At 41.3% G+C, this 11596-nt stretch overlaps 4 protein-coding genes across 5 annotated transcripts; 2 read left to right on the top strand and 2 right to left on the bottom strand.

The window, feature by feature from the left end:
* Nucleotides 1-456: 456 nt before the first annotated feature.
* LOC133745025 (uncharacterized) lies at nucleotides 457-1737 on the bottom strand. Its single transcript, XM_062173029.1, has one exon. It carries the CDS (start codon nucleotides 1735-1737, stop codon nucleotides 457-459), a length of 1281 nt encoding a protein of 426 aa, XP_062029013.1.
* A 2689-nt stretch (nucleotides 1738-4426) lies between these two features.
* LOC133706962 (uncharacterized) lies at nucleotides 4427-5924 on the bottom strand. Of its 2 annotated transcripts, none has more exons than XM_062132507.1 (2): nucleotides 5213-5924; nucleotides 4427-5115 (listed from the first exon to the last, which is right to left on the bottom strand). In XM_062132507.1, the coding sequence occupies exons 1-2, from the start codon at nucleotides 5273-5275 to the stop codon at nucleotides 4492-4494; spliced, it is 687 nt and encodes a 228-aa protein (XP_061988491.1). In that variant the 5' UTR covers nucleotides 5276-5924; the 3' UTR covers nucleotides 4427-4491. The 2 variants fall into 2 exon arrangements, with proteins under 2 accessions (XP_061988491.1, XP_061988492.1); XM_062132508.1 differs by having other exon boundaries at nucleotides 4429-5115; nucleotides 5257-5920.
* Nucleotides 5925-6378: 454 nt separating this feature from the next.
* On the top strand, nucleotides 6379-8793 carry LOC133744037 (ethylene-responsive transcription factor ESR2-like). The gene is made up of 3 exons (XM_062172164.1): nucleotides 6379-6534; nucleotides 6700-6932; nucleotides 7154-8793. Exon 3 carries the CDS (start codon nucleotides 7313-7315, stop codon nucleotides 8513-8515), a length of 1203 nt encoding a protein of 400 aa, XP_062028148.1. The 5' UTR covers nucleotides 6379-6534; nucleotides 6700-6932; nucleotides 7154-7312; the 3' UTR covers nucleotides 8516-8793.
* A 1251-nt stretch (nucleotides 8794-10044) lies between these two features.
* Nucleotides 10045-11391, top strand: LOC133745024 (exopolygalacturonase-like). Its single transcript, XM_062173028.1, has one exon. The coding sequence runs from the start codon at nucleotides 10045-10047 to the stop codon at nucleotides 11389-11391; it is 1347 nt and encodes a 448-aa protein (XP_062029012.1).
* Nucleotides 11392-11596: the final 205 nt, after the last annotated feature.

Genomic DNA, 11596 nt, shown 5'->3' with positions numbered 1-11596 from the left:
TCCCCGGTGGGTATTATCCACAATCTCATTTCCCCGGTGGTTTTCCACAACCAACATTCACCGGTGGCTTCCCACAAACACCATTCACCGGTGGCTATCCACAATCACCATTCACCGGTGGAGTCCCTTCCCCACCTTTCTCTTCGGGTGAATCCACCAACCCCAACCATATGGATGACCCCACAAACACAAATTGGATTCCTAATGAAGATGAAGATTAGGAAAATTAGGGAGTTATATATTTTAAATAATTGTATTGTTATGATTCCAATGCTTGGTTTTTCACTTATGTAATATTAGATTGATGAAATGAAAATTTATTTGAATAATACCCTTACAAATGAAAAGCTAAATGAAACCACACAAACATAATTAAAAATATAAAAACTAAATGAAAACCACACAAACATAATTAAAAACATAAAAACTAAATGAAAACACACACAAATAATAGATCTAGATACGCCTGTTGCCTTGAAATTCCCAAAAGTGTTGAATGAGGTCTTCCTGAAGGTTGGCGTGACTGTGCTCAGATCTAATTTGTTGGTGGCGGTCCATGAATCCGTTCATATGATGAGCATCTCTACCAACATGATCAAAGTCTCTACCGGTTGGTCCCTCCCATACCTCAGCAATCCTGGGCCTCATATTGTTATCCTCTTCATCGTCGGACTCTAACTCATCATCGCTGTCTTCAGGTCGTTCATCCTCGACAATCATGTTGTGTAATATAATACAAATCAACATTATATATCGAAGGTCCTCTTTATGCCACTCACGAGCAGCTCCTCTAACAATACCAAACCATGACTGTAATATACCAAAACATTTTTCTACATCCTTCCTATACCCCTCTTGAGCCTTTGCAAACTCGATTTCCTTAGGGCGTGTAGGATTTCGAATTGTTTTCAAGAAAGTCGCCCATCGAGGATAAATCCCGTTAGCGAGATAGTACCTTAAACTGTGAAATCTGTTGTTAACTTGGAATTGGATCAGAGGTGCTCTACCGGCGGTAAGCTCATCAAACAACGGAGACTTTGCCAAGACGTTGAGGTCGTTGAAGGACCCAGGCATTCCAAAGAATGTGTGCCAAATCCAGGTGTCGTAAGATGCGACTACTTCCAGGATGATAGTGGGGATCTGTTTCCTACCACTATATTCTCCAGCCCAACCTGTCGGACAATTCTTCCATTGCCAATGCATACAGTCGATGCTCCCAATCATTCCTGGAAAACCTCTCCTCTCATCTTTGGCAAGAAGTCGTCTGAGGTCAGCAGCAGTAGGAGCGCGGAGGTATTCTGCTGAGTAAAGATCAACAATTCCTCGTGTAAATCGCTGAAGGGCTGCGACGGAGTTGGATTTCGCCATCTGACAATACTCAGCACATTGATCTGCCCCTACACAGTAACCAAGCATTCGCAAGGCAGCTGTCATCTTCTGCTCCAGAAGCAGTCCGACTTTGCCGGTAGCATCTGACCTTTGAACAAAGTAACGATCATACTGGCAAAGGTCAGTAGATATATGCTTGAAGAGATTGAGACTCATCCTGTAACGTGTTCGGAACTCCCAATCTTTGAACACTGGCCGGTCGACAAAGTAGTCGGCCAACATACCTTTGCCCCTTTCTTCTCTAAGTCGTTCCTCATTTGGTGCACGACCCGGATGAGAACCGCTCCCTCGGTGTTGGTTTCCAGATTTTTCTACGACTGCAGCGATGATAATGGCGTTGGTGGCCATCATCTCTTCATCATCTTCATCCTGAGACCGTCGAATTTGATCTCACAACCTATTCATTGAAACGAGGGAAATTTAGGAAATATGTAATGCTAGAGATATGAAAAGGGTGAAGGTTTGTTAAGCTCGGATGGTGTGTGTATGTACTGAAAACACCATGTCTATTTATTGAAATTTTTCACACATAAAAGTGTCGGTGGAGTTAAAAAAATTTCACACTTTTCAAAAACTTTGTCGGTGGAGTTAAAAAAAAAAAAAGTGTCGGTGGACATATAATTTGTCTACCAATAAAATTTTATTTGGTTGCATTTTCAAATTGTTTATCAATACTATTTATTTACATCATACATTTCTCATTTTCCAAAAAAAAATTAATAAAATATTCAATGAACAGTAACTGATTGGTGACCCTGACCCAACGGGTGGAAGCAAAGATCCAGTGGCAGTGAATAGTTTCCTGCCCTGGTGACCCAACGGGTGAACTTGCTCTTACACAAGAATCTGAAAAAACTCAGTAAATCCTATCTAAGCATATGCATAAAACTCATTATGGTCTAAAGGGACGCTCGCATTTAAGCAAGGCTAGTCTAGCAAAAGAAAAACCTCGCTCCCTAAGACAAAATCATTCATATATCCCTTACTTGTCAACACACAATAGTGGTACAAGTATGAAGCTAGACACATCTCAAAAAACTTCTAGAAGCTATTCCTTCTATAATAGGCATATCACCTACTACAAAAAATATTTAAAAAGGGCTAGCTCATTTCCTCGAGAGCTCGAGCTTGATGCACCATCAGCATTGTCCAGCTTGGCCTGCAAAATTCTCTTGACCTTCTTCTTCTTGTCAACTGCCCCATAAGGTTGCAGTACCTTCATCTTGGCAGTCATACCATAAGGCAAGCCTGTTTCTGCTTCCCGCTGGTCGACCTCGCTTCTTCTTGACCTCTTGTTATAATGGAATCAAACTCATCTCTGCCATTTCCAGATTCTTCTTCCCCACCTCCAAACTCAACTTCAGTTTCTTTGGGTTTGATACTTATGTTCTAAAGACTAGGATTTGACTATTGACCGATATCCTAGTTTGAAGAGCCGCATTGATCCTGCTATATAGCTGCTAGAACTGGGTCGAGCTAATTGCGTCCCCCAGCTTGCCAACACCTCCAGAACCTCCTGTTGCATCGAGGAATCACCCAGAATAGTTCTCTCATCGTCTTCTTCATTCAAAGTCAACCCTGAGCATGGTAAACCAACATGGGCAACTAAACCACAGATACCACAGCGCCCAAAAAGTTTATTGTTTTTGAACTTACGCAAAAACTCAACCTTATCCTTGACCCAGTACCAGCGTTGTAACAAGAGCGGTCGAGTGAACGGGATTTCGACCTGAATCTGATACTTACTAATATGACAACCTGATTTGTCGATTTCTGGAAAATCTCAAAGCGTGCAACCTATCATCATCATAATCCTTTCGTATAAAAAAATCGGAGGTATTTCCTGCATCATGATCCAATAGGATGCCTTCACCAGTGGCAGCGACTCCACTGGGGGGACATCATCATAAGTAGCCAAAGCCACCGGAGCTCGGTTAAAATCCCACGGTGCTCCTTTTCAGATTTGATCTCGATCAGTTGGATCCAAAAAAGTGAAGAGAACACGGTGTCCCTCTGCCTATTCCTCTTGCAGAGTACAATTCACCCTTCATGCATTACGAAACATACCTAGAAACGACCTTACCTTGAATTCCCTTGCGGTCAAAATTTCCCCACCATAAAAACCTTAGAGAGTCGCAAACCCATCCCATTCGACGGTCGCAGATCTACTTGCTTCTTGCTCTTAGCGCTTGCGAGAGAAGAGGCGAGATGGCCGGCCATGGGATGAACAGAATTCATGATTGATTTAGTTAAAACTACTTCAAAAACCCTAGCCCTAGTTTTCAGTGCGAGGGGAGAGAGAGCGCCTGGCTTGTTTTTACCTTTTGACCTATTTTCGAGATTTGCATTTTTTTTGTTTTGGGTATCATACAACAACTTATAAGCAATTACAAGAGTCAAACTAGGAGTGTTTTTCTTATTTTTTTTCTTTTGGTATCATGCAACAAATTATAAGCAATTACAAGAGTCGAACTCGGAACGTTTTCTTATTTTTTTCTTTTGGTATGATGCAACAAATTATAAGTATTTACAAGAGTTGAACTCAAAATGTCTCCTTATTTTTTTTCTTTTAATATCATACAACAACTTATAAATAACTACAAAAATCGAACTCGAAACGTCTCAATTAAAGTACTAGACTCGACGAATTGATATTGGGATATTGACAATCACTTGCTAGTACTATTATGTTTGTTCCCGAGAGGACAGTCACTTTCAAAAGCTAAATCTTTTATATATGAATTTTAATAAGGACTAAATTCAGTGTAATGCCTTGAACTTTAGGGCTAAAATCACTTTGGTCCCTGACTTTTTTTTTAATCACGATGGTCCCTGCACTTCCAAATTACATCAATCTAGTCCAAAATTTGACTTTGACTCGAAAGATGACGTCATGTGCTGAGTTGGAGCCGACATAGGGGCCCACTTTTCTGATTTTAAACACCCAAAGAAGGGCAAAATGGTCATTTCTAATTTAATTTAATTTCTTTTTTTTTTCCTATTTTTTCTCTTCATTTTCTCTCTTTTCTTCTCTCTCTCTTCCTCTCTGCAAAAGGAGGGTGTGCTGAGACTAAGAGCGACCAAATGCTGAAGCTTTGCCCCCTATCTTCCCCTACACAGACCATACATTTTTCCTTCTCCAAAAGAACTAAACATGTCATCCCTAAACATTCCACCAAAGGATGATCTTCCACCCCTCATGCCATTACCATAACCACCTCCTCCCATTCCACCACCCATCGGGCTAGAGAACCCGAAGATCTCCGCAAAAATGTCGTTGGCATTCCTGGGGTTGAATCTAAACACATTTGGACCATCTCCAGTTTGGAAATATGTGGCACCACCAGGCCCCCCAGCATCTGGAGGCGGAATGCCGCCTTTAAGGCCTTCTTCACCATACTGATCATAGATTGCTCTTTTCTGTGGATCACTCAGAACCTGCAAATCCAAAGACTCAGGATCAGATCCTGCCATACAAGCATTGACTCGGGCAGCTCCACCACCACCACCAACCTCTGCAGTCTCAACCTTCAAGAGCTTAATACTCCTGGGAATGGTGAAATTACACCCGCCTCCTCCTCCTGATTCGATCATGGAATTCGCCACCGATGAAGAGAACACAGACTGATTCTTCATGGCAGCAACAGCCACAGCCACGCCTTTGACATTGGAAATAAGCACATTTTGGTTGGTCATTTTTCTTTCCTTGAACAAATTTTTCAAGCCCTGCATACATATATAAACAAAGCATGAATCCTTCACACTCTGGCTTCATTACAAAGCATAATAAGCAAAACCCATTTCGTCAAATCGTGTTCCATACCTCGAGTTGAAACCAAAGGTAGCCGGAAAAGGAAGAAAACTCACCGTGAAACCCCTTCACCATCTCTTTCGATTCTCACTCATGCTTCGTTTTTGGGACAATCCGACACCATAGGGATGTCCACGATATCGAGAGGAAGCTTCGGCTATCGGTGAGACGTCACGAACTGGCCGGAATCGAAAAATTTGCCGGCGAACCTGAGAAGCTTTCGGGCTTCGATTCTCTTTCACCGGAGCTCTTCTGTGAAAACCAAAGTGGGATGAGAGCGGTGTCGAGAGGAAGTTGTGGCCACCGGTGTGTCATCAGCGGGGATGGTGGTGACGGCGGCGGTGATTACCTCGGAGATGAGGGGGTTGGAGAGGGAAACGTCGTCGTTTTGGGAGATGGGGGTTTGGTGGCGGTAGTTGAAGTGGTGGGAATGGGAGTGGGAGAGGCGGGTGTAGAGGAAAGGAGGAGAAGGAGGAGGGCAGAGATCATGGCTCAGATCGGGTTTTGGGTTTTGCAGAGAGGAAGAGAGAGTCAGAGAGAGAGAGCGCAAGAGAGAGAGAAGAAAAGAGAGAAAATGAAGAGAAAAAATAGGAAAAAAAGAAGAAATTAAATTAAATTAGAAATGACCATTTTGCCCTTCTTTGGGTGTTTAAAATCAGAAAAGTGGGCCCCTATGTCGGCTCCAACTCAGCACATGACGTCATCTTTCGAGTCAAAGTCAAATTTTGGACTAGGTTGATGTAATTTGGAAGTGCAGGGACCATCGTGATTAAAAAAAAAAGTCAGGGACCAAAGTGATTTTAGCCCTAAAGTTCAAAGGACTAAACTGAATTTAATCCTTTTAATAATGATTTTAGAGCAAAGGAAACATAGCATCAGCATGGGCTGGGTTAGATGAGTTGAGAAACTCACTGGCACCAAAAATTTGATTACGCCTTGCAACTCCACTGGCCCATTCTATGACAGAGCCCTTCTCAACAATCCGAGAAAACTCCGACGGCCCAAAACATCCTTCAAATTAATCTCGAAAAGACATATACACCCCTCTTTAAAGGAGTGTCTTATTAGTTATTACAGTAAAAAAAGCTGAACTGTAACGCAGAACCAAACCAAAGCCGTTACCCACTTTGTCGTTGTCCCTGCCCTCGTAAATGGCCACTGGGCATTTTAGTCCCTAGTGAGCAAAAAAACTGAGACACAGTACAGAGGAAAAGAGTGACACAAACACTGTTATGAGTGTGTGTGTGAGAGGGAGTGGGAGTGGGACTCTTTCAAAGAGATAAACCCCACAAAACGAAGAAGAAACCAGAATCATCATCAGCATAAAACCTTGAGTAAGAATCAAGCTTTCCCATCTTTTTATTTCATCTGATTTTTTTTTTGTAATTCTTGACTACTTTTGGGACACAAAATCTTTGAAAGTTTTGCTGCCTTTTTTGATTCCCGGTTCCTTAATTTTTCTGGCAACTTTTGGTTTCCTTGTTAAATATCAATTGCAGATTCTTTCCTTTTGTTGTTTCTCTTGGAGAGGAGTTTTCCTTTGTGAAAACAGAGAAGGGGGTTGACACTGAGGATTTATGTCGTCTGGATTTGATATCTTGAAGGGAGCTCCGAAGAAGCTTTTGATTTGTTCTGATCACTCTCTCGTTCATAAAGTCTCCACCTTTTGCATGCAGTTTTGGGCTCACAGTCAAAGCTCCCCTGTTTCTTACAGGCCGTTTCGATCAAAGAGGTATGTGGGGGTTTTTTTTTTTTTTTTGAGAATGAAAGAGGTATGTGGGTTTAAAACCTTGGCAGGGTTTAATTCACTGTATCATGTTCAGTGTTTGAATGAATGTTTTTGTGATCAAAGTTTGTAAATTTGGGTTTGATGGGTTTACATTTTTTTTTTATGTGTGGTTGGTTTTGTTGTTTGCTTTGATTTATTTGTTTACTTTTGTAATCTTGATACAGGAATTGTTCTGGAGTGAAGTGCTCTGGGTACTATTTCAGACCGCAATTTTCATGTTCACTGTGTTTCAGGGTTTTGGGTATTTCTTGATACTCAATTTTTTTTTTGCAAGTTTGGGTTTTTGCAGCTTCATTTGGGGTTTAGCATTTTAGATTTTAAAAATGCCGGGGATTAGAACCCAAGTCTTGAATCAAGATATGTGTTGTAAGAAACTGATGGCAAAGCAACCAAGAAAAGAAGAGGATACAAGTTTCAAGAAGAAAGTTCGAATTATGTACACTGATCCCTATGCTACTGATTCTTCGAGTGAAGATGATGAGCAATGTAATGCTAATGAGTATCAATCTGTGCCCAGAAAGAAGGTATTTGTTTCGGAGATTGTGGTTGGTGGCATGCAAGATGAATCATGTGTGTCTGGAGGTAGAATTGGTAATACCAATAAATCTGATGGCAGTAAGAAAAATCATAGATCCTATTCTATATATAAGGGAGTTCGGCGTAGAAAATGGGGTAAATATGCTGCAGAGATTCGTGATCCGTTTCGAGGGGTACGGGAGTGGATTGGCACTTTTGATACTGCAGAGGAGGCTTCTGTTGCTTATCAAAATAGGAGGCTTCTGTTTGATAACATGAAGTTAGAGTTAAAGAGAAAGACTGAATATAAGGACTTGCAATTATCAAATGAGGCGTTTAAGAGTTCTCATTTAACAGTTGAGAGCAATCATCAGTTTGAGTGTCAAAGCTTTCATTTATTGAGGGAGAGTCAGGATTCATCAGTAGCTGCTGCTGCTAATGAAACCTTTTCATATGAAGAGACCGCAAGTTTGTTTTGTCATCCATCACCATCATCTGTGCTTGATATACCTCCTAGTAAAGCTGCACTTGGTATTCGAGTCTCCAATGGGGAGGTTTTTCAGCCAGAAGGCTCTGTGCAACCGCTTTCCGAAGAAGAGCTATCCAATTTGAAATTTTCTGAAGTGCCAATATCATCAGCAATAAGTGCTGAAGAAGGCTACATGCAACCACTTTCCGAAGAAAAGCTATCTGTTTTGAAATTTCCTGAAGTGCCAATATTTTCAGCAATAATTGCTGAAGAAGGCTCTGTTCAACCGCTTTCTGAAGAAGAGCATTTCAATTTGAAATTTACTGAAGTGTCAATATTGTCACCAATAAGAACCGAAGTTTGGGGATTTATGAATTTGGGATTTGTGGACAATGACATATTTGATGGTTTGGATCAGTTGTTTGTTGGTAGGAGTGACATAGTTGATCCTCCTGTGCATTGTCCTGGAAATGGTGAGAATATCAGTCTTCCTCCTAGTAAGTTTCTTATGAGTGACTTGGCAGGGTTTTGCTGGGATTGATTAAAGCCAGATCACAGTACTCGTAAAGTTTTGTAGCTAGGAATTACTAGTAGATGCATGTTTATATTCAGTACATGTCTAAAAAAAAAAAAGGCTTTGGAAATGTTTGAGCAGTTTTGACTTTTGAGGCTATCGGTATCTTTGTTATGAACATATGAAAGTGTTCTTGGGTCTGTGCTCACTTGGGGGTTGTCCAATTTTCAATCTCTCAGTGGTATGGATTAGAAAATTGAGCCTTGTTTATTTCACCAATTATATTATAGAAGTGCCATTGTATCCATTTAGATTCTGAGAATTCAGAAAGAGACCGTCTCTGGAATTCAAGTTTGTTCTCAACTCTTTTTTTTTTGTCTTCGTCATACTCTTCAGGAAGAACTCGCAAGATGTGGCATATTGTAATCTGTCTCTTTCCGCTCTTGGCTTTTTTTTTTTTGGTCTGACTCTTCCTTGGTTATATACTTATATGCCTCTGAAATTCACCATAATGTCTTGGCTTCTTAAACCCTATGGCAATTCAGCTGATGCAAATTGCTGACGAACCCAAATGAAAAGGAAAGCCAACCTGGATTGGCCGCCTCGTTCTTAACCACTGTTTTCCCGTCTCTCCTTTGTCCTTTCTTTCGACCCCAAAACAAAAACCCCATCAAGGCCCTTGATCAAGATACGCAGGCAGACTCTCTTCTTTGGCTCGTGGTATCTGCTGCACAATCATTAGACTATAAACTTGAATGGTTAAGGAACTAGCTATCAATTTAAGTAGAAACTCGAACACAGAATCGCTTCAACTCCAAAAGACTTAAAATCTCGACTCTGCTTTCATCTTCCTCATGGCAACCACAAGTCATTGCTGCATACTGCTGGTATTGATAGAAATCTAAGAAAGCCGGTTTCTCATACTGGTTGGAGCTTAAAGCAACAAAAGCAGACTAAAACCTATAGAATGTACACCGCCTAGTCTAAGGCTTCAACCAAAAATGGTAATAGTCAAGGCGTACTGCTTTCATCTACGCAAAGCCAGTTCACAAGAGCAAGATGAGCGCTCCCCCTGCTTTGTTAAGCATATAGAAGTTGAGAAAACACAATAATGCACTATAGAGAGAATAAAAATCTACAACTATAGACTGTTACCTGGGAGCACCAGGAATAGGTCTTGGCAAAACAGAAGAAGTGAAAATGTTACCAATTCCTACTAGGAAAAACAACTACTTGCCTTTCTGTTACTTACGTTCATTCCTATAAATGCGTGGTTTCTAAAAGGAAATTCCTAATGTTCATTCCTATTTTCCTAGTAGGAAAAACAACTACTTGCCTTTCTGTTACTTATGTTCATGCTCATGTTCATTCCTATTTCAGTATTTCCTACTAGGAAAAACAACTACTTGCCTTTCTGTTACTTATGTTCATTCCTATAAATGCCGGGTTTCTAAAAGGATTAGGAATTTATGCTTCATTCCTATAAATAAACAAACATCTTACTAGTATGGCATAAACAACCATAAACAAATTAAGAAGCAGCTAGCTAGCAAAGTATGAAATCGACCAACATATATTTTGGCAAACTTTTGCTCTCATTGTTAGCATTCACCGTTGTAGCTGATCAATCCAATGTCTTTGATGTGACAAGCTCAAAATATGGTGGAAAGCCCGACTCGGATATTTCAAAGGCAATGACAATGTCGTGGACAGATGCGTGTGCATCAATGTCGACGAGTACAGTCCTTGTTCCAAGGGGAACGTACGAGTTATTACAACAAGCAACATTTGAAGGTCCTTGTAAGGCTCCTATTCAGTTTCAGCTCCAAGGAACATTGCAGGCTCCAAAAGACCGGAGCCAACTCGATGACTCTTGGGTTCAGTTTAAGAACTTGGACATGCTCACCTTGTCCGGCGGTGGAACTTTTGACGGACAAGGAGCACATTCTTGGAAGGAGCACCATGACTCTACTCCAGTCGATATTAAGTTCAAAACCGTCAACAATTCCATAATTAGCGACATAACTTTTATGGACAGTGCAAAGTTCCACATTGGTGTTCACGACTGCAACAACGTTGCATTCCAACGGCTCACCATCACAGCACCCGAAGATAGTCCTAACACCGACGGAATCCACATCTCCAGTTCGACCAAGATCACAGTCTCCGACTCCTACATTGCAACTGGTGACGATTGTGTTTCAATTGGCGATGGCTCCAACCAAATCCTAGTGTCCAACATTGCTTGCGGACCAGGTCATGGAATAAGCATAGGCAGTCTAGGAAAGTATCCAGATGAACAGCCGGTGGTCGGCATCACGGTCAAGAACTGCACGCTTACCGGCACAACCAACGGCGCGAGAATCAAGACATGGCCCAATTCTCCGGCAACAAGCGTTGCTTGGGATATACTCTTCCAGGACATGATCATGGTGAATGTGAAGAACCCTATCCTCATTAACCAGAACTACTGCGACAAAGGCAAGTCGTGTAAGCTAATGATTCCATCCAAAGTACAGATCAGTGATGTGAGGTTCAAGAATATCAGGGGCTCGTCTTCATCTCCGGTAGCCGTCAAGCTGGACTGTAGTCACAGCGCGCCGTGCCGGAATGTGGAGCTGTCCGATATTGATCTCACGTACAGTGGTGACGAAAAAGACAAAATCACGTCCGAGTGTAATAATGTCAAGCCGAGACTTACTCGCGTGACTAAGGCTCTTGCTTGTGCCAATCTAGGTGACATACCAATAGATAATTCACCGCCTCGTACTGATGATGATGGTGGTGGTTTTGGACCAACATCCTCCGCCGCCGGCAATATTTTGGGGCAAAAACCGACGGTCCGGGTGATGGTGCTAATTAGTTCCACCATGGCTTTGTGGTTGCTGCACGGCTTGTTATGATCTGCATCGGTTTTTTCCCACTATATACATAGGTGTCCAACGAAGAAGAGTTGATAATCAATTACCATTTTTTTGTGTGTTACAAAACAGATATTACTCCTCAGATAAACCTAAGTAACTTTGTAAATTAACAATTTTGCAGTGTTAAATGGATACAACACTTAACTTCTTCGTTTTTTTTTTTTTTAATAAAAACAACTTGATA

Source organism: Rosa rugosa, chromosome 4 (genome assembly GCF_958449725.1).
Source record: "Rosa rugosa chromosome 4, drRosRugo1.1, whole genome shotgun sequence".
NCBI classification, from domain to species: Eukaryota; Viridiplantae; Streptophyta; class Magnoliopsida; order Rosales; family Rosaceae; genus Rosa; species Rosa rugosa.
The sequence above is the reverse complement of the archived record's forward strand: the minus strand, read 5'-3'. Positions and strand labels throughout refer to the sequence as shown.